The sequence below is a fragment of the Pipra filicauda genome, unplaced genomic scaffold (assembly GCF_003945595.2).
Source record: "Pipra filicauda isolate LSUMZ 115617 unplaced genomic scaffold, ASM394559v2 scaffold49_size4853605_pilon, whole genome shotgun sequence".
NCBI lineage: Eukaryota > Metazoa > Chordata > Aves > Passeriformes > Pipridae > Pipra > Pipra filicauda.
Window position 1 is genome coordinate 2,783,407 of NW_024104642.1, and position 22,852 is coordinate 2,806,258.

Below are 22,852 nucleotides of genomic sequence, written 5' to 3' on the forward strand. Positions count from 1 at the left end.
TCTAGTTTGTCCATAAATAACCCGGTATCTCCACAGCATCCTTTTCTAAACTTCAGACTTCCTTTATTTACAGCTTTGAAAATTCAGACCTGTTTCCAATATATAACCAGCTTAGTAACAGATGTCATTTTATCACTAAGATCCAATCAAGCCTGTACAGCCACTACCACAAAAGCTGGTTTTCCCTCACCAGTTGAAAATTAATAAAAAATAAGCAAAGGGAAAATAATTTTCCATCATATCAGATTATTAAGAGCTCCAGTTGTTCAGCATGGGGAAGAAAAGGCTACAGGGAGACCTCATTGCAGCATTCCAGTACCTTAAAGGGTTTACAAAATGGAGGGAGAGTGACTTTTTATACAGGTAGATAGTGACAGGACAAGAGGGCATGGATTTACACTGCAAGAGAGCAGGTTTAGATTAGATGTTAGGAAGATATTTTTCATTCTGAGGGTGGTGAGGCACTGGAACAGGCCACCCAGAGAAGTTGTGGATGCCCCATTGCTGGAAGTGTTCAAGGCCAGGTTGGATGTGGCCCTGAGCAACCTGGTCTAGTGAGTGGCATTCTGACCATGGCAGGGGGTTTGGAACTAGATGATTTTTAACATCTCTTCCAACCCAAACCATTCTATGACTAAGTTAGTTGACAATGCAGCCCTCCTTTTGGCAAAGCATAATGGAAAATGCCTTTCTGATGAAGTGATTGAAGACAGAATTGTAGATAATTTTGTTTCTACAGCTGAAATACACTTAAAACCCCCTTTTTTTCTTCTTCCATTGAAATGTACATTCTATTTCTTGTATAGAAAATAGCCTGTCCTGAAGAGTTGATGCTTGTCAACATTAACCAGTTAGGTAACAAATTTAAGTCATCTGCAAAATAAATGCATACATAAGATGCTATCCATTGTAGTTTGTTTCACTTCCAGTCATAATACTTAATCCAGCAAATGTTTTGTTGTCTTGTCAAAGGCAGCTAATAAATTTTCAACAACACCTAGTGCTCAATGCAATAGTATTGCCAATTGAGAAAGAAGTCCTCTTTACAGGGTCAGCAAGAGGCAAGCAATTGCTTTTGGGCCTTATCCCATGCAGCCTCTGCCTGCACAGAAAACTTACACTGTTCTTGGGTATGTATTCACACATGGAACAAGTTCTGAAAGTTCGTAATTAAGTCTGATAACTCTGCCAAATAGAACCAGAGGTGTTCAAATCAGCACCATCTACCTGTGGGCTACAGAAATGTAAATTTGAAAGCTTATACATCTCAGTGCTGGTAATATCCACCCAGATTTAGAAAGATTCAATAGATACTGTGGAAGACTGAAACCAGCAAGGCCAAGACTGAACGTTTCTTAAATTACTCTATTTCAAGGATTTAAAATTTTTTTTTTTTAAAGGCTTGACTTGAAGGCCATATCTACTTCGAGGAAAAAGAGAAGTTATAAATAGCTAGATACAAATCTAGAAACTTCAAAAACGTGTCCTGAGAGTTAAACAGATGCAAGAGTCTACAAACTGGAAAATACAAAAAGCAAAATCAAAAGCAAGGTAGTTATAAGGACACTTTGGTTTCCTTCTCCGTCTGTCTCATCCTATTACACTATAATGGAAGACTTAAGCAGTTAAACTTATTTGCATTTCACTTAAAGTTTGACTAGAAGTGCCCAAGTTTCAAATCTTTCCATTCTCAAGAGAATGGTTATCATATATGGAGTCTCGGTCAATTCTTGACACAGACCATACAGAACATCCAAAGCTGTGAGGTTCTCCTCCCATAGCCTGAATGGGAAAGAAGCTAGTAAAACGCATTATTAAATAAAAATCTATCAGAATATTTTCAGCTCATAGCAAAATAATTATGAAAATCCCTGAAATCAGAATATAAACTTGAAATTTTAATTCCAGCTTAGCTTTATTACAATAGAATTAAATAATTGTTTCCCAACTTTTTTCTTGTACGCCAAAATAAGAGTTGTTTGTGATATAGGTTTAAACACTGAAGTTTTAGAACATGGTCTAAATTCTAAAACTATCAGGAAACACTCCTTGCAAAAACACTGCCTATCTCCCACAGCATGTTTTGGAAGACGCACCCAAACAACCAAAGACACCCTCCCTCCCCTATTCAAATGAGCCATTGAAATGCAAAAATCACAAAATATGACAATTAAATTAGAATTGTTAAACAACTTGATCATGGACACAACTTGCCAAGAAAAAATTCTTCACAGTAATGAAACTCCTTGGATGTTCCTAAGTTACAGGCTCTGGGGTAGTATATTTAGAAATGTTAAAGTAAACAAACTCCATGTAGCTGTTACAAATTTCTACCACAATGTCATCTTACTCTTGTTCAGAAAAAACACAGAGGATTATGTGCTCAAAATTACAGCTCAACCTTAAGAACAGCTCCATCATTGAACGTATGAGCTTTGTCAACCACGAGCTGTAAAGATCTCCGTTGCATATTACCCACGCATCTGGAAGGCAATATGAAAAGGGGAAAGAAGTTTTTTATTTTGACAGCCATCAGAATACAGCACAATAAAGAGGATCCCTACACTGGAAGAAAAAAATAAATCAGTTTGACATACCATTTGTTGAAGCGAATAGGTTTCAAAAAACGGAGAACAAAGAAACGGAGCCAACAGACTGCTCCAAATACTGTGTGCTCTTAAAGGGAACAGTGAAAGTCAGGAAATTAAAGTCTAGATATAAACATATTTAAGCTCCTGATAAAAGGACTGGAAAATTGCAATTTCAACAGAAGCTTCTTAGATGTATGAACAGGGATGACAAAAGATCTGCATATCAAATATGACCCAATGACTTAACCTTGAAGGGAAAAGCAAGAAAAAACACCTCTTTACTTCAGTGGTCACCTTTTCAAAGAGTATTTTGATAAAGCTCTTAAAACCTATCAGGACTTGTTTGGGAGAGATCTCTGATTCAAAAGGCTGAGAACATATTCTGTTGTATTGTAAACAGAAGTACTGAAAATGGTCATATGACCTGTTTCCCCGAGCTTGAATGAAACTAATCCTGTTAAAGCTTAGAAATATGCATGACTCAGTAGCCAAAGCCATGTGCATATTTGCCCTTACAAAGTTTCTGCCACCTTTCATTGTTCAAAAGTGCTGTGCTGATGATTTCTAAACGGCCTCTAGTGCTTTAGTTTTCTTTCTAGAAATTAATTCAAACACCGCATTCTAAACTTTTAATAAAAAGGGACTTTTAGAAGTAATTTTTAAATCTATCATGTATACAGTTCCCATTTAGAGAAACTAGAAGTAAACTTCTATTTCTGAAGTAAACTCAAGAGCATATGTTATTACCATTGTGCAATTCTACCACTTTTATAACTTTTATTTTTTTTCCCCTCACAATCTCACTGCTGATTACCTACCTCATTATCTGCTTCACCCTTCCATCTTCTTATAAGATTAACAGTATCATGTAACTATTTCCTAAACAATCCTGGCTGCACTGGAACAAAAGTAAGGTTAACTCAAAAAAGAAAAAAAAAAATTAAAAAATGGCACCATGTGTCTAGAAAGATGGTGGAATGATTTCAAATCTCAGTGCAGTCATAAATGCACTAGGTTTCAAGTATCAGGAGAAAATAACCACATATTTGCTAATTTCTAGTTTCTCAGTTGTAAAATGAAAATGATACACACCCTTTCTAAACCATGTAAGAGTACAATTCATCAAATACTAAAGTCATACACATACTTACACAAATATCAATTAAAATTATTATTGCAAGAACAAGATCCACAACAGAACCCCTTTTTTTTAGCAACTTTGTAAGTCTCAGACAGGACAGGACAGCACAGAGCATAAGCCTGCTCCTGCAAACAGTTCTCCAAAGACTGAAATGGATGCGCACTAGGAATAAACTTGCAGGCTGCTCCATATGGCATACCAATGTTTCCATTCATAAACCCATCATCTTTTACAGCAAAGACCTCTGAAAGATAAAGTACTAAAAAAAAACAAATGGACTGCACAAACTTTGAGATGTTCTGTCCTAGTGCGCACTCACACTTCAGGTACACAAATGCCAGTGCTGAAGCAGCATCAACAATAACATGACATACTCATTCCCCGCCTTTTTAAGAGAGAGATGTTTAACAGAAAGAAAGGAAAGGAAAACAGAAGAAAGGAAAACCTATAACCTTCACTTTCTCAGCATCACAGATTACTAAGTAATAATCAATTGCAATTACATTGTAACAGAAAACTACTGCAGTTGAAAGAAGAGTGACTGGAGAGGTCTGTCCTGCTCCTATATAATGTGGGTACAGCAAACAACAAAGGAGAATGTCTGCAAAAATAAGTCTTAAAGCAAGAGGAAGAAAAGTAAAATTGACTTCTCACAATGAAAGCCAATTGGTATCTACAATGCCAATGTGAAAATGACACGAACAAATTCTAAAAGAATATCTCCACTGACAAATACAAAAATAATAATTTCTTAGAATAGTATTACATACTTATTTCATGCTCCTTAAAGGTAGTAACACCAACACGTTTTAGAGGATTCCCAATACTTTTCAGTGTTGCAAACAGGTATATACATTCTTTGTTAGAGCCCTTTCTTGATGATGCCTGGTATCCCCAAAGAATATACTCATAAGGTCAATGAATTACCACTTTGTACCTTAGCACACAGAGTGGGAAGTTCTAAATGAAACCAGAAACAATTCTGTTTCTTGGTTATGCGAAAGGTGATTTTATTTCAATATTAAGATAAGTAAATACTAGGCATATACAAGGCAATGAAAATGTTTATAAGGTTACAGACATTTGAAGATTTCACAAGTTTACAGACTACACCTCTGTATCTATATCTATTTATACATACACAAAACTCCAGGGAAATAAAATTTTAAAACAGATCTGAGAGGCCGTGAAGCTGCCCACCTGTCTTGCGAGTCAGATCTGTATTCTCATTGTCAGTCACGACATCTAATTAGCATTTTTTCTGTATTCATTGTGTAATTGATGGGATGTATCACTGAATTCAAGTTTTTAGTGCTGTGCTATTTTGAACCTTAGACTAGACCATTCAATTTCTTCATTCCAGTAAAACTCACTTTCTACCCTGAGCAAGGCATAAGAACTCAGCACTGGTGAATGTGAGAGTTATATCTGGACACTGAAAAGTGTGCATACAACCCTCTTTTAACCTCTAGAGCAAACATATTTAAGGAATGTTTTTGTGGTATTTTAATTTCTGCATATTCAGATAGAATGACTTGTATCTTTATGAAATATATTTTTATGCAAGACATTTACCACCCTTAATATGGATGCCATTACTTTTTAGCATATGGTATTCAGATTTCCAAATAACAAGTTACTATTATAAAAAATGGCATTTCTGTTTTTTTCCATTAGAACATAATTTAATGTACAGTGCTTCCAAGTGCACATGCATTGAAAGATGCAAGTGTATATAAAGGTATTTTAAACAGTTCTTCTTTCCTACACCCCTACCTCAGTATTTAATGAATGGAATGTTGATGAAGACAACACTATGGACAGTTGTGCAAAGATAAATGACTTGAGGATGTAGTCTATACTTGCAATATAAAAATGTAAAGAACCATCTACTCAACTACTTAACATATTTCAGTTGGAAACAACTTTTCCTGTATACAACAAACCAGAGTTATGAGCAAGATAAGTTCTTACCATAAAAGCTTCATATAATGGCACTAATACTTCCTCACCACAACCTTTAAATGAGTTAGGTAATATACCCCCAGAAGCGCTTGCTTTTTAGATTACTGTGTTAAATTTTAAACTCAGACACACTGCCTGACCTTACTGCTGCCTTTTCCTTCCTCTGTGACAGGACTTCTACAGACATATACCAAGTTATTCTAGTGTGCTTCATCAACCAAAACTAAAGCAAATCAAGTGCCCAAGCTCAAAACAGAAAACACAAGAAGGAGCCACCAGTTAGATTAGGCAAAGCTGCTGTAGAACCCAAACATCTGTCACTATGTAATCATGAATCCTTCATGATTAAGAATCTCCGACTCTTTCTGTTTCCAATGAGCTGATGCTAGATACTCAGACACTGATGTAAGGTCCAAAAGGCCAAAAAAACCCGACTGAAAACAATCTAATGAACACTTCTAGTTCAATCCAGGTTAACAAAAATTCCAAGTAGCATCAGATCTGAGAAGGAACAATTTAGTAAGCCAGAAACACAAAAACATCTCCTGCAAGTATGCATGTTCGATCAACCACACACCTGGTTTTTAGTAGTTTAATCTCAATTTTGTGGAAAATGTCAGGCAAGACAGTGAAAGTTGTTGCCAAAGTCAAAACACCGAATCTATTGTTTATTTTAAATCTTCTTGTTGTCATCTTATAGAAAGAATTTAGACTTGCTCGACAAGACCATTCTTCAAATTTTCTTATCTATTACTCCTCTCTCTTCTGTCAGGTACAAGCTTGTCCACTGTACAAAAACCCACAGAAAATAGGCTGACAGGTGTTTAATACCCCTTTTCAAACATCTGTCACTCTGTCTGTGCTTTTCTAGCCTTCCCTTGGCTACCAAGACAAGTCTTTCACATTAGTACTGGAAATCTGTATGGTTCTGTATCCATTATAGAACCAGTTGCTTAGTTTGGTATAAATTTCAAGGTCGGCACATAACTAACACCTTCCTCTTCCATCAAAAGAATTATCTTTGTAAAATATTTACTGTCAAATAAGTTAAAATCTCTACTAAAATAACAAGAAGCCAAGAGACAAATAACATTGGAAACTGTTCTCCTGGCTTCAAAAAAAAAAAAAAAAAATCACTTAGAACACCTAATCAACACAAACAAAATCCCCAGGATTCACTATTCTCACAAGCATCAGGTACTACAAAGTAGTTGTCTTGCTTTGGAACAGAATGAGCTTTGCATTATCTTTGGTTTTACATTGAGCTAGTCTGTGTTGAAAGTTGTCAAATCAATCAAGAAAAGCATTGTTTATGGTAAGCTACAGATAAAGTGACATTTTTCATAATCTGTGTTGCTTATCTGTTAATGTAGCTTTATTATTTTCCTTTTTTAGCATCACAAAGATGAGATAGTAATGAACTGAAAAGGCAAAGATGTAGCTGAAAAGAAATTTCCACTCCTTCTTTCAATTTCAAAAGGCAACTAATTGACATAAGTCAATGTACCTGACTTCATTCGCATAAAGATTAGTCACAAAGCTAGTCACATCCTACCAAAGTAAAAGATGAGGGCAATTCTCAAGCTGATCAAACATTAACAGTAGTAGGTAGAGTAAACCTGAATTTAAGATTTACTGCAAATGGTAATATGTTCCATCTATGTACCACAGACAAAGCAATAATACATGACAGTTGCCAGCGATTACATCATATTTTGGACAAATATTTGTATATATCATCATGTTGAACTACAAAAATTATATTTGTCTGATAACATAATACTGTGAAAATGCTCTAGAAATAGCCAGATAAAAATCAAAAAAGTAACAGGCTGTGGTATGTGTCAAAAATATATTCATGCTAGAAAAGACATCAACTAGTCGAAGACAAGGTCCTTAGCTTCCAAAATTGAACACCATAGGAAAGGTTTGAATCAGGCAGACAATCTCTGAAACCTAGATAAGGCAACAAACTGTGTTCTTCCTACACTTATGACTCTTCCAAAGAAAACAGCAGCAAGAACAGATAAACTGAAAAATAAACAGCCTGTTGGGTTCACATAAAATTAACACTGTAAGATGTAGAAGTGCAACAGTTCCTTACTAGTTTCACTTAATACAAGAATTACTGAAATTACTTGCAAACATTGAAGTAGAAAATAAAAATAGAATTTACCTTTGAAGGTCTCCAGTTCCTTCCTGTTGGAGAAGAGCAGAATAATAGTAATAAAAAAATTAGAACTACTACAGAATTTATTTTACAATCTTTAATACTCATTAAAAGATGAAACCCAAAGAATTTGATTATCATTACATATAAGGGTTCTATTGCTACATGAGTTTATCTAAAGCAAATAAAATCAACCTGTTCAGAAATTAGGCTACCACCTATTAAAAGCATGCACAGTTATAGAAATATTGCACATTTATATCTAGCCACATAATTTCTAGATACACTGCTTCAAAAATTACAAAGACTTTTCAAGGTTTTAGGTATTAAAACATCCTTTGCTTAGCAGAGCTTTGCCAATTTAAAGCACAGTGAATAATGATTAGTGTCCCATTTTCATCAATGCTATTCAAAAACATTTTGGCAACACTGAAGGAGAAAAATTTGACAATATCACTCAGTTACAACACACTTTAAAGGCAACAGAGACATACACTGATATTCCTTAGAGGAGAGGATTTTAAAGTACAGAATATGACAGATAACCTACAGTACTCACATACCAGAAAGCTAAAAAATGAAGTCAACAATAACAGTATCTTTTTTGCCTTCATACTACTTTTAGTAGTTATGCAATTGTGAATGCAAAAGCTGTAAAACTAAGAGAAATATTTTCTCTTACTTTCAAGAAATTGCAAAATGCTCCATTTGCCATAGCTAAAAGGTAGTGATTTATCATGAATCTAGAGGCTGAAGAAGAATCAACGTAATAGCCTAGCTAAGGCAGAATGCTGGTCTTTCCCTTACAAAACACTGATTCACATCAAACACCTTTTCAGTCTGTGCCTTGCAGAATGTCTAGTTAAATTCTGAATTTGGAAGCAAAAGTGACTGTAAGAAAAATAAATTAAAGAAAAAGACTGAACTAACAGTTGCTCTGATAAATGATTCTATTCACTACCCAAAGACTAAAGCATGCTTCAGTTATTACTGAGTCACCTACCAGAGACACTATTTGACAATACATATGCTAAACCATAACTTCTCTTCCCTAACAGATGATGCAATTCTGCATTTATTCTTGCATCAAGAACAGACAAAGCTGTTTCAAACCTGACACAATTTATTTTCTAAGCAGGACAAAGTATTCTAAAAGAAGTAAGAGAATGCATTTACCTCCACATTTTCAGTGAACATCCCACTTTTGTCACCAAATGTTAAATACAGGTTTTTGAGAGAATGCATGTTCTACCAGGAAATAAGTTAGTGTGATTCACTGTAGAGAAGACTATTAGTTGCAACTTCCTGTGAGTATCTATTTCCTTTCCTGCTTCTCCTGCATCCCTTTCCCAAGCTAGTTTTTCCTTTTTTTTACCAGAAAAAGAAAACCTACTTCACAATACTTAGTGATTTGCAGGTGAAATAACATTGAATGAATTAACATGAATTCACAATTAACATTGTGAATTCATTAACCTAATGAATTTTTCCTACCCTGTATACTCCAATTACAAAATTCCTATATATTCTCACAAGTTGCATTCCTTATTTTTTAGTAATGGCATAGTAGTTGAGAAAACAACAATCATAGGAAATGGTTGTTTTTCACAGACTGAAACCAAACCATACTGAGGAAACATCTTGTGAAAGTAAGAGGGGAAAAAAACTACACTACTTGCACTTAAAATCAGGTCTTATGTCACTTGTCTACCAAAGGGAAGACAAAAGAATTACTGTCATTGTGTTCAAATAGGCTAGCAAACAAGACGGTAGCACAGCAACCAAGTGACAGTCACTGATTTTGCCTAAACCCCCAGAACTTCCCTTTTCAAAATTCATCAATATTTTTAGGGTTGATGCATTAAGATGCTGTCCCTATATCCATATATATAATTGCCATTCGTTAAGAAAGTTGGAAATTAATATCTGGCAATTTTTTTTTCCCAACACATACCCCTGAAAAATTTAAAATATCTATGATTAGCATGCAGTAAAAACACAGATTTGAAATTTAAGGATCTGCGTTTCCTAGTATCCTCATACCAATTCAGACCCAAAGACTGATGAGTCTATATTTTAGGCAGCATGAATTGAATCAATCACATCTTGCGGTTTCTCATAACACTTTTAATAAAACATGCATTTAGAAATATATACTAAAATATATGCTTATTGAAAATATATTCTGCATCAGCAACATGGAGGATTTTTTTTTTAAATTTATTAAGTCGAGTTACCCAAAGCTTGAAGTTTTAAAATTTTAATCCTAAAATCTTATTTATCATCACCTTGGGTAAGAACATGACACTAAATTCAAAAGTGCAAAGGAAACTATGACTCATAATGACATTGGAAAAACAAATGGCTTAACAGTATATCAGTACATTTTCCAGACGTGTAAGAAGTTCTAGACAGATGTACAGAAAAATGTATTACAAAGTATCATCCTTCTCCCCATTATAAGTAAATAATTTTTTTAATTTATTGGTAAACTGTCAGAAAGAAGATACCTTCTATGTCTTCTCTAAGAGTCTAGAGGTAAAAAATCATTTGCAGAATACATCAAACACATTAAGAAGCAAACTACATATTTGTAAAGAAACAGCAGTTAGTCTGAGTAATTAAAACAAAAAAGATTAAACTGAAAACAGTTTTGGAAAAGTCACCTTCAAAATGAGGTTAAAAGGCAAGCAGGAGGGAAAACTTGCTTTGGAAGTAGCCTGGATGATTAGCTAGGACTGCTGTCTCTTAGTATTTTAGATCTTGCCACATTAAATCACCAACTTTGATGTTATATACTGCCCTTTTTTTTTTGTATTTGCTGCTCTTTAAATTGTTCATTCTTTGAGATAATTTTTCACATCAGCTTCATACAAGAGTTACATCAGCAGAGCTCAGCCTTTGATGGATAGCTTACTAACAACATTGTACTTGAAGACAAAACTGCAGAACAATGAATCATCACAGCAGAAGACTTCTGTCAACTGCTTCAGCTCACAGGTGCATTACCCTATACATTTTTTCGACAGTAAAAGGCTAGTTTTTCCCTCTACCCCACTGGCCAACTAGATTAAGGCAACTGAAAACTTTCAATAGAGAAATGCTCCTGGATTTTACAGAGTTTTCATCAAAAAAAAATAAAATAATTCATGCACTTCAGAGACGGATAAGATAATTCTTTGCATTATTATTAGAAAAAAGACACACGCCTGCCTTGCCCCTGGTCTGGCTACACATGAAGACTCCTGAAGCCCAGTGTGGGCTTGTCAGCATCTGTCTGGGATTAAAGGAGTTCCCATGCTGAATCTAACACTAATCAATACAACCTACTACTTGGCATCTGTCTATATGCTCTTTTACTTCAGCTACTAAATTTTAGGTTAGTGACAACAAATCCGGATAGTTACACAAATAAGAATACGTTTTACTTTTTTACAGTTAACAGTAAGCTTTGAGAAGAAAGGATTGAATTAATAGTTACATTATAATGTAAGTAGTTCTTGTCATTGAAAGATTAAGTTCAGTATCTCTGAACAAGAAAAAAGGCTAAAATAACTAGCTAAAATCTAAAATAATCAGACTATAAAGGCATGAAGGCACTTCAAAAGTAATCTTGCTCTGTATGCAGTGCACCTTACGAATCCCAGCTTCTTTCCTGTGAGGCAAGAGGCCATACAGGCTCCACTGACACTGAAGTTTTGTCCATGAAAACCCTATGGCTACACATAGGCAATAATTCTAATCTTCTGCCTTTCCAGTTGCTTGTTTTCATAAAATAAAGGGGGGAGGGGAGCACATATACTCTGTGAAATTCTATACCCCTCAAACTCAGTTACCAGTTTTTAAGTTACCTGGAATGTTCTGTTGATCATGCTGACAGCGGTCTCAACTTCTTCATTTATAAAAAAGTTGAGATTCAGGGTTTGCGGTGAGAAAATATAATTTTGGAGACAACAGGTAAAACAAACTGTTTACAATATATAACTAGTCCCACAGAGCAACTGGCATGACCAGTTAGAAAAGTTAGAAGGGAAATACAAATTTCCAGTTACCCTCCCATTCCCCTCAGGCTTTTCATTGAAGTGTTGGAACAACTTTGCTCATCCTGAGCAGAAGAAATGGACACTAGGAAGACTATACTGGTTATCATTGATGTACAAAAATAAATCCAGCAAGAAGAATATGGGAGGAGAAGAGGTAAAACCATCCTGCTTTTAGTTACTGAAATCAATGGGAATTCAGTTTGCTCAACAAAAGTAAGAACACATTCTCAGGTTCTACCGTATCTTGCTGTAACACTAAGATCAATTTCCTAAATGTAACAAAACATCAGAGTTTTCAGTTAAATACCTAGAAGACCACAGAAACACCACATTCTTTACACAGATGCTAGTAGCCAGAATTGACAGGTTTGTATTTTATATTCAAGAAGAGAATAGGCAGATAAGAAAGCAACAAAGTCATAAATGAATGTCAGGAACAATTTTATAACACTGCCTCTAAAAGTAACAGTCAATAAATTCTAACTACTAGACTCATACATAAACAAAAGACAATCTCAATATGAATGGTAAAAATTGAGAACTAAATTTGAAAGATTTTGCAATAAAACATGTTAATAAATGTTGAGTTGTAAATACTATTTACAAAAAATACATTTAAAGAAAGTATAGATGCTCGTGTACAAATTAATTGAAAAATATTTATGGCACCTAACAAGATCCAAAATAAAACATGAGAAAAGCTGCATTTCACCTGCTTGTCTGGTACAGTTAAGCCTTCAAAATGATACAACAAAGAAAAATAAATTCCTTCCATTGCCTGACTCAAGCTTTAGTAAGCTAAAAAGCCATGAGATCTTTCCTCTGGGACTTTCCTCTGGATGTCAGCAGAGGTAAAAGTCAAAAACCTCAGAACTCAAAACTTACGTCACTTGCATGGTACACAGAAATAATTCAAGTACTGGGGTTTTTTGTACTTAGTATTAGCACTCGTGTCAATGATACAAAACTGTTTTCCTTCCACACAAGATTCCTCAAGCACCCTTTTCAGATATTGAGGTCAACTACTACTTTGAAATACATTTGAGATTGAAGTAATAGAAAGCCTTTAAGTATTGAAAAATCAATAAAAACTAAAACTACTACTAAAAGACCGTTGGAATGAAGCAGCAGGCAAAGGTTTCTATTAATCTGAAGAAACACTGAAGACAGGTCAGGATTCTTCACCATCAATTGTGAAATTTTATCCAATAAAAAAGAGCAAAGAACTAACACTTTAAATGATGTTGCAGTGGAGATTGTTTTGCTTCCATATTCACGCAGATACAGAATCACAGAATTCAGAGTATGCTGAGCTGGAAGGGACCCACAAGCATCAAGTCCAACTCCTGGCCCTGCACAGATACAAATGTAGCTGAAGTCTTTCCAGGTCTTCCAGCAAAACTTCCACATCAACTTCAACCCAGAAGATGGATTGAAGCAAATTTTAGTAACAGAAATTGCAACCATTAGCAGCTGGCAAGCAAGCTAATAAATACAACTAAAACCAAATAGTACTCTAATATACTCAGCAGTTTCAGGGTAGACTGAAAGCATTTTTCTTTGGATGTTTCATGAAAAAAGAAACCAATATTTATATTGACGAAGAACACTGGGGGTCATCTTTCAGGCACTATCATTCAAAAGAACAGTAAAAATGAGGGAGATGTTACTAAAACCAGAAGAAAATGGTAGAAAGGAAATCATTAAATGCAAGTTTCATTCTCTGCTAAGAGGCTGATACAGGCCATCTAGCATTGGAACCACTCCAAACTGGAATCTGAAATGTGGAATTAATGCTTAGCTCCCTCTAAAAGCTTATACTTTCAGATCTAAGATTTTGCACAGGACCCAGTTTTTACGTTTTTGCTTTCATCCTCTTGCTATCAAAAAAAAAGGACAGTTTTTAAATTTAATTTTTTTAATGTTTTAGTATGCAATGTCACTGGATCACTAGAAGATAAATGTATCAACATAGTTTATTTATTTTTATCATACAACCACAATTTTAGGAATCAAAGTTTAAGCTGAAATTTGAGAAAAGAAATCTGGGACAAACTATAAACAACTACAAGCTCCAAAAAAATTTGAGAAACTACAAAGAATGTAGGGGAAGTTGAAGTTTAAGAGAAGGTACAAACAATTCTACCATCAAAAGCTACCTCTGCTGTCAACTCCACCTATCTTTCCTAGAAAGAAAAAGGGTTCCTGAAAACCTGTTTTTGGTAAACATCCACACAAGAAAATGCAGACCACCTCTTAACTTGGCCATCAATTTCCAAGCATTAAAAAGGAGAAAAATTACAGTATTTAAAAACTGGTCGAGCTTAATTCACTAAGTGACATATCATACAACACAAGTCCACAAAAACAAATAACTAAAAAGAGCCTGTAACCCCATATGCACTCTTTACTTGAAATGCTGGATGTGATTCCACGGAGGACAAATGCAACTGTTCCAGAAAGAAGTTACAACTTGTACCTCTTCAGACATCCTCAACACATCCCTTTGATATGGGAATTTAAAATCTCCCTCACAGAAGCGTAGTCAATAAATGCATTTAAAATATTTTTAAACAATTTTTAAACAAATTGTTTCTTGATGTAAGTGGAAAGAAATTATTAAAGATCTCAGGAAATAATTCTTAGCAAAGAAAGAATTTATCAGGAGGCACAACACCGTGCTTAAAAGCAGAGGATGAATTTTAGTGTGGTAATGACAAGCACCTACGCCCTGTTCTTCTGCCTCTAGCCACAATTAATTAATTACTTACGTAAATAATGCAGTTTTGAGGTGAGGGAGGGTATAAAATGATGATTAAGGCAGTCCTAAACCATCTGTTCCTATTATTGGTACAGTAAGTCTGGACAAAGAATGCCTGGTATTAACAGCTTGACAGGATTTGCAGATTATGCTCACTAACAAGCACTACATAAAGGTAGAGATAAATTATGCAGGACTGACATAATGTTTTAACTGTTTCTAGATAACATTATTAAAAGGTGCTGTAAGATACAGAGGATCCAACACAAACATTCAGTCTTTAATCACAGGTCACAAAAGCCGAAGAAAAATCTTTTATATTCCTTCCTATTCAAAAGAAAAGAAAACTGTAAAGAGAAGTTATGCATCAAATCTCTTTGCAACAATGTCATTGTCTCTCTGCATCAAAAAAAGACCAACAAAGAAGAAGGGCAAAATTAAAATAACTTCAAAGCGACAGAAATTATACTGTACATTCACACCTTGCAAATAAGATTAAAAAACTGACAAAATCCCTACAATCTTCAAATCTGCTACGTGTTCAGTCTTGGCCAATGTTTTCAAATACTTGAAGCACTGATGGGAGTAAATTTCACTATATAATGAAACAGCATACTCCTTTGGATTTGATGTATGCAGAATACTGTGATGCAAGAGTTCTTGCAAGCAAAAGAAAGTTCACGGCCCTAAAACTACTCAAAGGGAGCAAAATTATCCAGGAAAGTTTTCTAAAGCTTGTGCAAGCCTTTCTCTTCAGGATCAATAAGAATTCTCATTCCATGTGTCTGGCTAAATAAATGCAACAACTGATGGATATAAAATTAATTCCAGCCAGTTATCACCATGAAAACACTTGTTACTGGTTGTGCTGTACGCAAACTCATGAACAGCAGAATGGAAAAGATCTCTGCAATGTGAGCTCTGCTTCGAGCACATAAACTTATAGCACGCCTAATGATAACTCAAAGCCAGTCATCCAATGCACAACTAACTGTCCTGAAGATAGTGAAAGTTCTGCACCCAACCTTGCAAAAATTATTATTTAGGTACCAAGGTACACAGAGATACCGTAGCTGAAAATCTATACCAGTACAAGACTGATCAAAAAGAATACGGCATGAAACCTTACTTGGACGAAAATTTTCATGAGAACTATGAAACATGTAGCTGGGGTCTTAGAAATAATTCACAGTACATTTAATGTCAGAAGATAGCTTTGTGCAGAGGTACAGAGGTAAAGATAATATCTGAAAGCAAAAACCCCCTCTTAAAAAAACAAAAAAAACCCATCCAAATTATTTTGGTGTGTTAGTGAGCAAATAACCATTAATTGTCCCAAGCTAGAAGGAACTTTTTCAGGAAGCAGAGCAGTCTAAATTGTCTGAAGAAGTTTTTTGTATTTATTTTTCAAATTTATTTTGGTTAGGTCTAAGACAAGACATCATATCTCAGTCCAACAACCTTTATTTAAAAAGAGGGATAAAATCTACAGAAGAAAACAACAGTAACTAAGACATTTTCTCACATACATCTCTAATGTGCCATAAATTTTATATCCTTCTGAATGAGAAAGTAAATCAAACATTCTTCTCCCCTGAAGCATTAAAGCACCGTCATGGCATGGCAATGATGGCACCTTACAAGAATTATGACAATCGGTCCAACTCCTCACCTACTGCATTAATTACCAAAGCTTGGGGTTACACATTATTTGACAACAAACAAGCCTTTAAAATAAAAAAATTAGAAATAAATATATGTTTTAAGAACACATTTTCTCTTCAAGTAAAGCATTTCTTTAGATCTCACCAGAAAGAAAAAATAATAGTCCCAGTAGGGTTTGCAATATTACTAAACATTCATCTCTTGAAGTATGCTCTAGTATCAGGGTATATTTCAGAGTCTGGATTTTAGATTTCTACATTTATTTTCCTTCTATGTCAGTTCTCAAAGCTGACAAATACTGAAAAGAACGGCTTCTTAAACAAGACATCTTAAAAAAATTAACATTCAGAAAACTATGTTTTAAGCCAAATGACACACAGTAAAATTTATTCACTCATTTCCAGTGACAAGGACTTTTTGCTATTCCCAAAGTAGTCCTACAAAATGCTGCAGTTGGAGTTTCTACTTTTCAAAAAAACTGTGATCCCTCTGAAATGGATACCAATGTTAATAAGAGCTTCAGGACAGAAACATTTCATCTTACACCATAAGCCTGCCATTATGGGGGGCATTATAGGTGCACATTATAGGTGCACATGAAAAAACAACACAGAAGTGAGCTTCCAATAGCGCACTTGGGAAAGCAAGAATTGCCACAGGGGATTGAAAGGATACAGAGAGTTTTCTGCAACCAGAAACAGAATATCCTCAGTAGAAGAATGAAGGAAAAGGAAGAAGACTTGTGCTTGATTAAGACAGGAAACAAAACAACATAGTTTAATGCTACCATTCATGCAAACAATTGCAGCAAGACAAACTAGAGAAAACAAGAGTGGAATATAGACTTCATATAACAATACTGGTACCCTGATCAATGGATCTAAACACACAAAAAAGAGAATATTAAAAATCCAGAGATAAGCACACGAGAAACAACTAATCCCCCCAAACACTAGGCTTTAATATAAGTTGGAAAACACCTTGGATTGTTGAATCTACTTTGAAACTCATACTCAACACAATGACAAAGGGGAAAAAAATTATCTGTCTGAACTGAAATAAAGTTGCTCTGTTTTACAGGGAGACCTGTTTCTGAAAATAAATTCCCATAGTTACCATAAGCTGTGTTTCACAGGTTTAATGTTGACCTAAAGCACCTTTTTCTAAACCTTTCACATAGAATTTTTTCAAAAGACTTAAAATACACAAGCTTTTAGTCTAAGCTCTACAGTGACTTCATAATAAAATTACTTTCTATTACATGCTTAAAATAACCAGAGGTTCTAGAGTTCATATTCATCATAGTTTTCATCCCTATATTGTCAAAACACATTAAATGCTTTTTTTTTAAGCACAAAACCACTCGCTCCCTGAAAATAACTCTTGTGCTAAAGAAAGAGCATAGACTCCTGAACTCACCTCATTGATTATTTCAGCTGGTATCCTAGTAAAAACCCAAGCATCAAGGAGAGGAAGACAGGATATGAGTTCCAAACACACAATAACAAATCACACTCACGTTAACTGGCTGTTGGTTCTTCAAGTATCTACATTAGCAAGTGTCCTTCTAGTAATGAGCTAGCAGTTAATTTCTTACCTAAATAAATACAGGGGTAATGATCAACCAGAAATTACCTGTATTTTTCCTGTTTTGTCTAGATCTGACCAAATGTAATCAGCTTATAATTACACTAAGTAGCTTGCTTAGCATTCTATTTATAAAACTGATTAGACGCTGCTAAGCAGAGCAGGCAATAGTTTAACACTTTATTTTGATGTTGAAAGCAGAGGCTGGGGGAGAGGGAGCAAAGATGGCAGAGAAAACAAAAAACCCTCAGAAAACTTTAGAAATATTATTTTAGAGGTACAAATCCGTTGCTTTACACACATTTAAAATTTGTGTCATTTGATTAAATATTTAGATATTTATACAGATACATATCTATAGAAATACACATTATATAATTTATATAGAATATATTTTTGAAGTTATTAATATTAAATATTTAATTATTTCAGTAGGTTTGAACAAGTGAATATTCAGACATACTAACTGCTTGTGAGACTCTTCCTGGAGAGAGAATATGGTGTTGCCCTGACTTGGGAAAGGGAAAATCCACTGCCAAGGCCCTGGTCTAGGTTAAGCTAACTGAACAGGATGTGAAAAACTAAAGGACATGATATGAGAAGTTGCTAGATGTGACAGATAACATAATAAGATGCTGACAAAAGCTACAAATAGCACCATGAGGGACGACTGGATTTCGCAGATGTTTAAAGGAGAGTTGGGTGAGAAACAGCCAAATTCCACAGAAAACTGAAGAGGGAACTTTCAGGTTTTTGAGACTTTTTGGGATGCAGAACTTGCAACACCAGCACTACTTCAGTGACTGGATCTGTAATGCCACAGAAGGCTAAGATTCCCTAGATAATAAATGAGGACCAAGAGGGAAAAAAGTAATTGGGGGTGAATTGATTATTTGGGAAGAAACAGATTAAAAAAAAAAAACAACAAAAAACCCCCCCCAAAAAACAGACGACCTACAAAAATGGCAAAAGGAGGGTCAAGAAAGAGGAAAGCAGATAAGCTGTACACAATGCGACCAATGCCGTCTGGAGCAGTCCTGCCCTTGATCACCACAGCCCCATTAGAACTGTAAACCAAACCAGTTGTTCTGACCATACCACATCAATCAAACTTGCTTCCACAATCAAGAGAAGCAAGGAGGGTGCCAAGGTGCTTTCCCTGGCTAACAGGAGGTCACCTGGCTGGACAGATCAAGGAACTTGGTTATCCCCATGTTAGTCAACATCTGCATCTACCCACCACTCCCCAACATAGGCTGTCAGACACTGTCTTTGACAAATTGCTTCAACTCATTTCCTCATTTATATAATGGACATAATACTGTTTTTCTTCTTCTGTTGGGTTATTTTTGGCACTGTCAGTAACAAAATCAAGACAGTTAACAGTTTATTTAAGCTCAATATTTTTCTCTTGCTACTTTATCTCTTAGGTAAACATGAAGCTCATAATTTGGAAGTTCTGAATTTTCACACATACTGCTTGGTCTAAGTTGAACTTTGATTCCAAGAACTAATGCCCCATTTTTGCAAGTAAGAGAATGGCAGGAGATTAATACCTTTCATACAGAGTGAAAGGTACTTATAGGATAGAATATGACAGAACTGAAAGGAAGATTGAGGAAAATACTGTTCCTAATTTGACAGGTACATGGGAGAAAAAGAAGAAATCAAAAAAACAGGGCAAGGGATTAAAAGAAACAACCATATATCAGTGCTTGTTAACGACAGCCCTTAATCCAGTTGTTTGCAGAAAATAATAAGCATGGCTTCATGTTAACAACTATGTAGTGACAATTTTCCGAATACACACACTTTTTATTTATCACTAAGAGTTAGACATTCAGTGAATCTACTACAGATTTGCAACATCCCGTCAAAGATTACTGTTTCTTAAAAAGATGAAAATAAAAGGGATTATATTACATATGGGGGGTAATTACAAAAGGTGTACCTTTTATGCTAATTTATAATTATTGCTTTATTTACCTTTTTGTTTTCTTGTAGTTTTCCAGCTGCAATGTCTGCATACACTTGTATCTTTCCAACTCACACCGTTCACATAGGTCCTCAAGACACAACAGATGATTCTCCATTTCCTCAAAGTTTGCCTCTAGCTGGGCTATAAGAAATACTTACATGAATATCAAATTGTATCAACAGATGGACAACTCACCTGAACAGAAATAGGATTTTTTAAAGGGACACAATTAACATAGTAATCATTATACATATATAAATGGTTCAGAAAGATAAACAAATCTCAGCCCATATCACACAGTGAAGAGTGGCAGCAGAGCCATGTTAAGGTAGATCTATCTGAGGTTCCCTTGTAGTAAGATGTTGAACCACTCTTATTTGCCCCAGCATCTTGGTCTCAGAGGCTTGTGTGTGTACATCAGGAAAAGAAGAATCAGGACTCATAATTTTAGTTCTTGAGTAGACTCTCAGTTTAGCCCTTCCTATATGGTACCAATGTGAGGTATAAAGCTCTGACCAAAACCAGTACTGATCTTAATTTATTCAAATGAAGCAAAAGTAAAGCATACTAGGAGAATTTTAACTTTCACATGATCTCATGGTAATATAAAAGAACACATTTTTGTCTCTGAAGACAGATCCTTTACTGATAGGTAAATCTCTAGATTTAGCTATTTTACGTACACATGTGCACTTAAAAACACGCAAAATGTCTTAATCTCCTCTTTAACCACAGTTGCTCAGTCTCAACTTAAAATAGATCAATCCTATGAAAAGTCCTCCAAAAGCATTGCATAGCTCACACTGTTCTGACTAGAAATCGGGACCAAAGAATTCCTGAGGTCCCTTCTGACCTCAATTATCCCATGTGAATCTTGTATCAAAGGATCACTCTCCCTGCCAGTGATTAATGCTAAACTCCATGTCTCTCCTCAGGATCCCAAAGTGGAAAAACTATTTTCCCAGACTCTAACCAGTGAGCCACTCTGGGATGGAACTCTGTGAATTACAGGACTACTATTCATCCTTGTGCCAGGACTTTTCCTATAACCAGAGGGAAGGTAAATTGCAAGAGGAAAGATAAATCACACTTTTACAAACAAAAGAGCAGCCAAAGAATAGAAGGGAGTTTGCGGTCCAGAGACATATACACTGATCTGCTGCAGGATATGAACCTGACTGTTGATGCAAAGAACTACATAGATGATGGAATGAAAGCAAAAAATGTAAAGGAACTCTGAGTTTTGGCAAACGGCTGTGTTTCACCTTTGCCTGTAACAGACAGAAGTAACCTTCAAAAACCAAGAGAATAATTACTAAGTTCAAGGTAGGAAAAAGTGATTTAAAGTTAATGTGTTTTGGAGGCTCAAAAGAAGGAAATAGTAAGCTGGATGCATCAGTTAAATCTTCAGTTTTGGTTTGACCATTCTACTTGGAGCCTATTTTGCAGTATACATAATTTCAACTTTCTTAGCCATTACTCAATTATAGCCATCCTTGTGTTCGCCCTAGAAAAGCAAAAGTTAAGACCTCAAACAAATTTCCTAGGATGCATATTCATATGTTCAGCTTCAATTACTTAACGATTTTTTTAGTCCCTAACAAGTAAGCTCCACAACAGTCAGAAAGGAAGACACGGATTATATAATCAGCTAATATTTCCTTGAATTATTTATCTGTATACAGATCTCTGAGGGGAGAGGGAGATGGCAAAAAAAAAATAGGCAGTTGACAACTAATGCAGGTACAATTCTGAGGAAAAAAAATGTTTTCAGTTCTACATATTGTGATGTGGAAATCTGTTGTTTACCACATACTCAATTTTCTCTCACAAAATCCAGATGTATTCAAAGAGTAATATCATTTATTGCAATTATGATTGGTAGTCCCTTTTTGCTTAAGAAAAGGACTTTCTTGAGTGCATTAAAATCCAAATGTCTGTATTATGCTAACTTGCTTTTCAGAATGATTGCTTGCTTATTAATTTGCAAAATTCACAAACACAGCAGGGCTGAAGATAATTTAGTAAGGTACCTATCAACCCCTGTTTTTTCCAGATACCATCCCCCATCTGCTTTGCTGTATTAGCTATTGAAATAATATTAAGAGACTACAACAAAGAACAGGAAAAAAAAAAGAATTAAGTGAATTCTAGAGAGCAACTGATTCCTAGCACTAGCATTTGAGCGGCCTCTAGTGGGAATTGCAGAAAACACTGTGCTCCTGAAGAACGGGAATGAACTCAGGAGGCAACAATCCTGCTTTACTGCAACACTGGTTTCAGAAGTTTTCTTTCTGAAGTGAAAGAAAACTTACTTTTCACAAAAAAAAGCTGAAAACTAGCTCCATTGCAATAGCACGAGCTACAGTTGTGAATTAACCTCTCTCTTATCCAAATGAGAATATACGCACTATGCAGACAAAGAGGATTCCAAACAAAACTACGTATTTAATCAATTTGAAACTTAAGCCATAAGTCTATGATCAGCTCTTATCTATATTCACAGATAATAAGCTCATAATTTAAAGATGTTATTTAGCAAAAATATGAAATCTAGAAATTCCTTTCCAGTTTACAGTTCACATGGCACTTAGAACAAATATGGCCCAGAAAGCCAGCTTATGTTCTAAAGAACATCTGCAAGATTACTACTTCTTGTTGAGCTCAAAGAAATCCCACAACCAAGGCGTCAGGCAACAATCACCATCTCACTCTAAACTGGCATTGCTATGAAAGTGAAAAACATCTTCTTTAAATTTTTTTAGGATTTAAAGAATACAGTCTACCTTTAGATTAAGAATTTTCCTGTATAGTAAATATGCCACACTTGGCAGAAATCATACTTTTTATTAGATAGCTCAAAAAATAACTTTTTCTTTAGGTCACGTTATTCCAGTTATATCAGTTTGGCCTATATATCTTACACTACCACCGGTATAACAACACTATTT

At 35.1% G+C, this 22,852-nt stretch overlaps 1 protein-coding gene across 2 annotated transcripts in view; it reads right to left on the minus strand.

Moving 5' to 3' along the window:
* Positions 1-22,852, minus strand: part of DTNBP1 (dystrobrevin binding protein 1) — a 71,031-nt gene that overhangs the window by 33,582 nt on the left and 14,597 nt on the right. Inside the window, exons 6-7 of one of the 2 annotated variants that reach the window (XM_027745091.2) lie at positions 19,910-20,042; positions 7,874-7,896 (exon numbers count right to left, since the gene is read on the minus strand). The exons of the other annotated variant lie outside the window; for it this stretch is intronic. Coding sequence (XP_027600892.1) covers positions 7,874-7,896; positions 19,910-20,042 — 156 coding nt within the window. The remainder of the gene's footprint in view (positions 1-7,873; positions 7,897-19,909; positions 20,043-22,852) is intronic. 2 annotated transcript variants of the gene reach the window in all.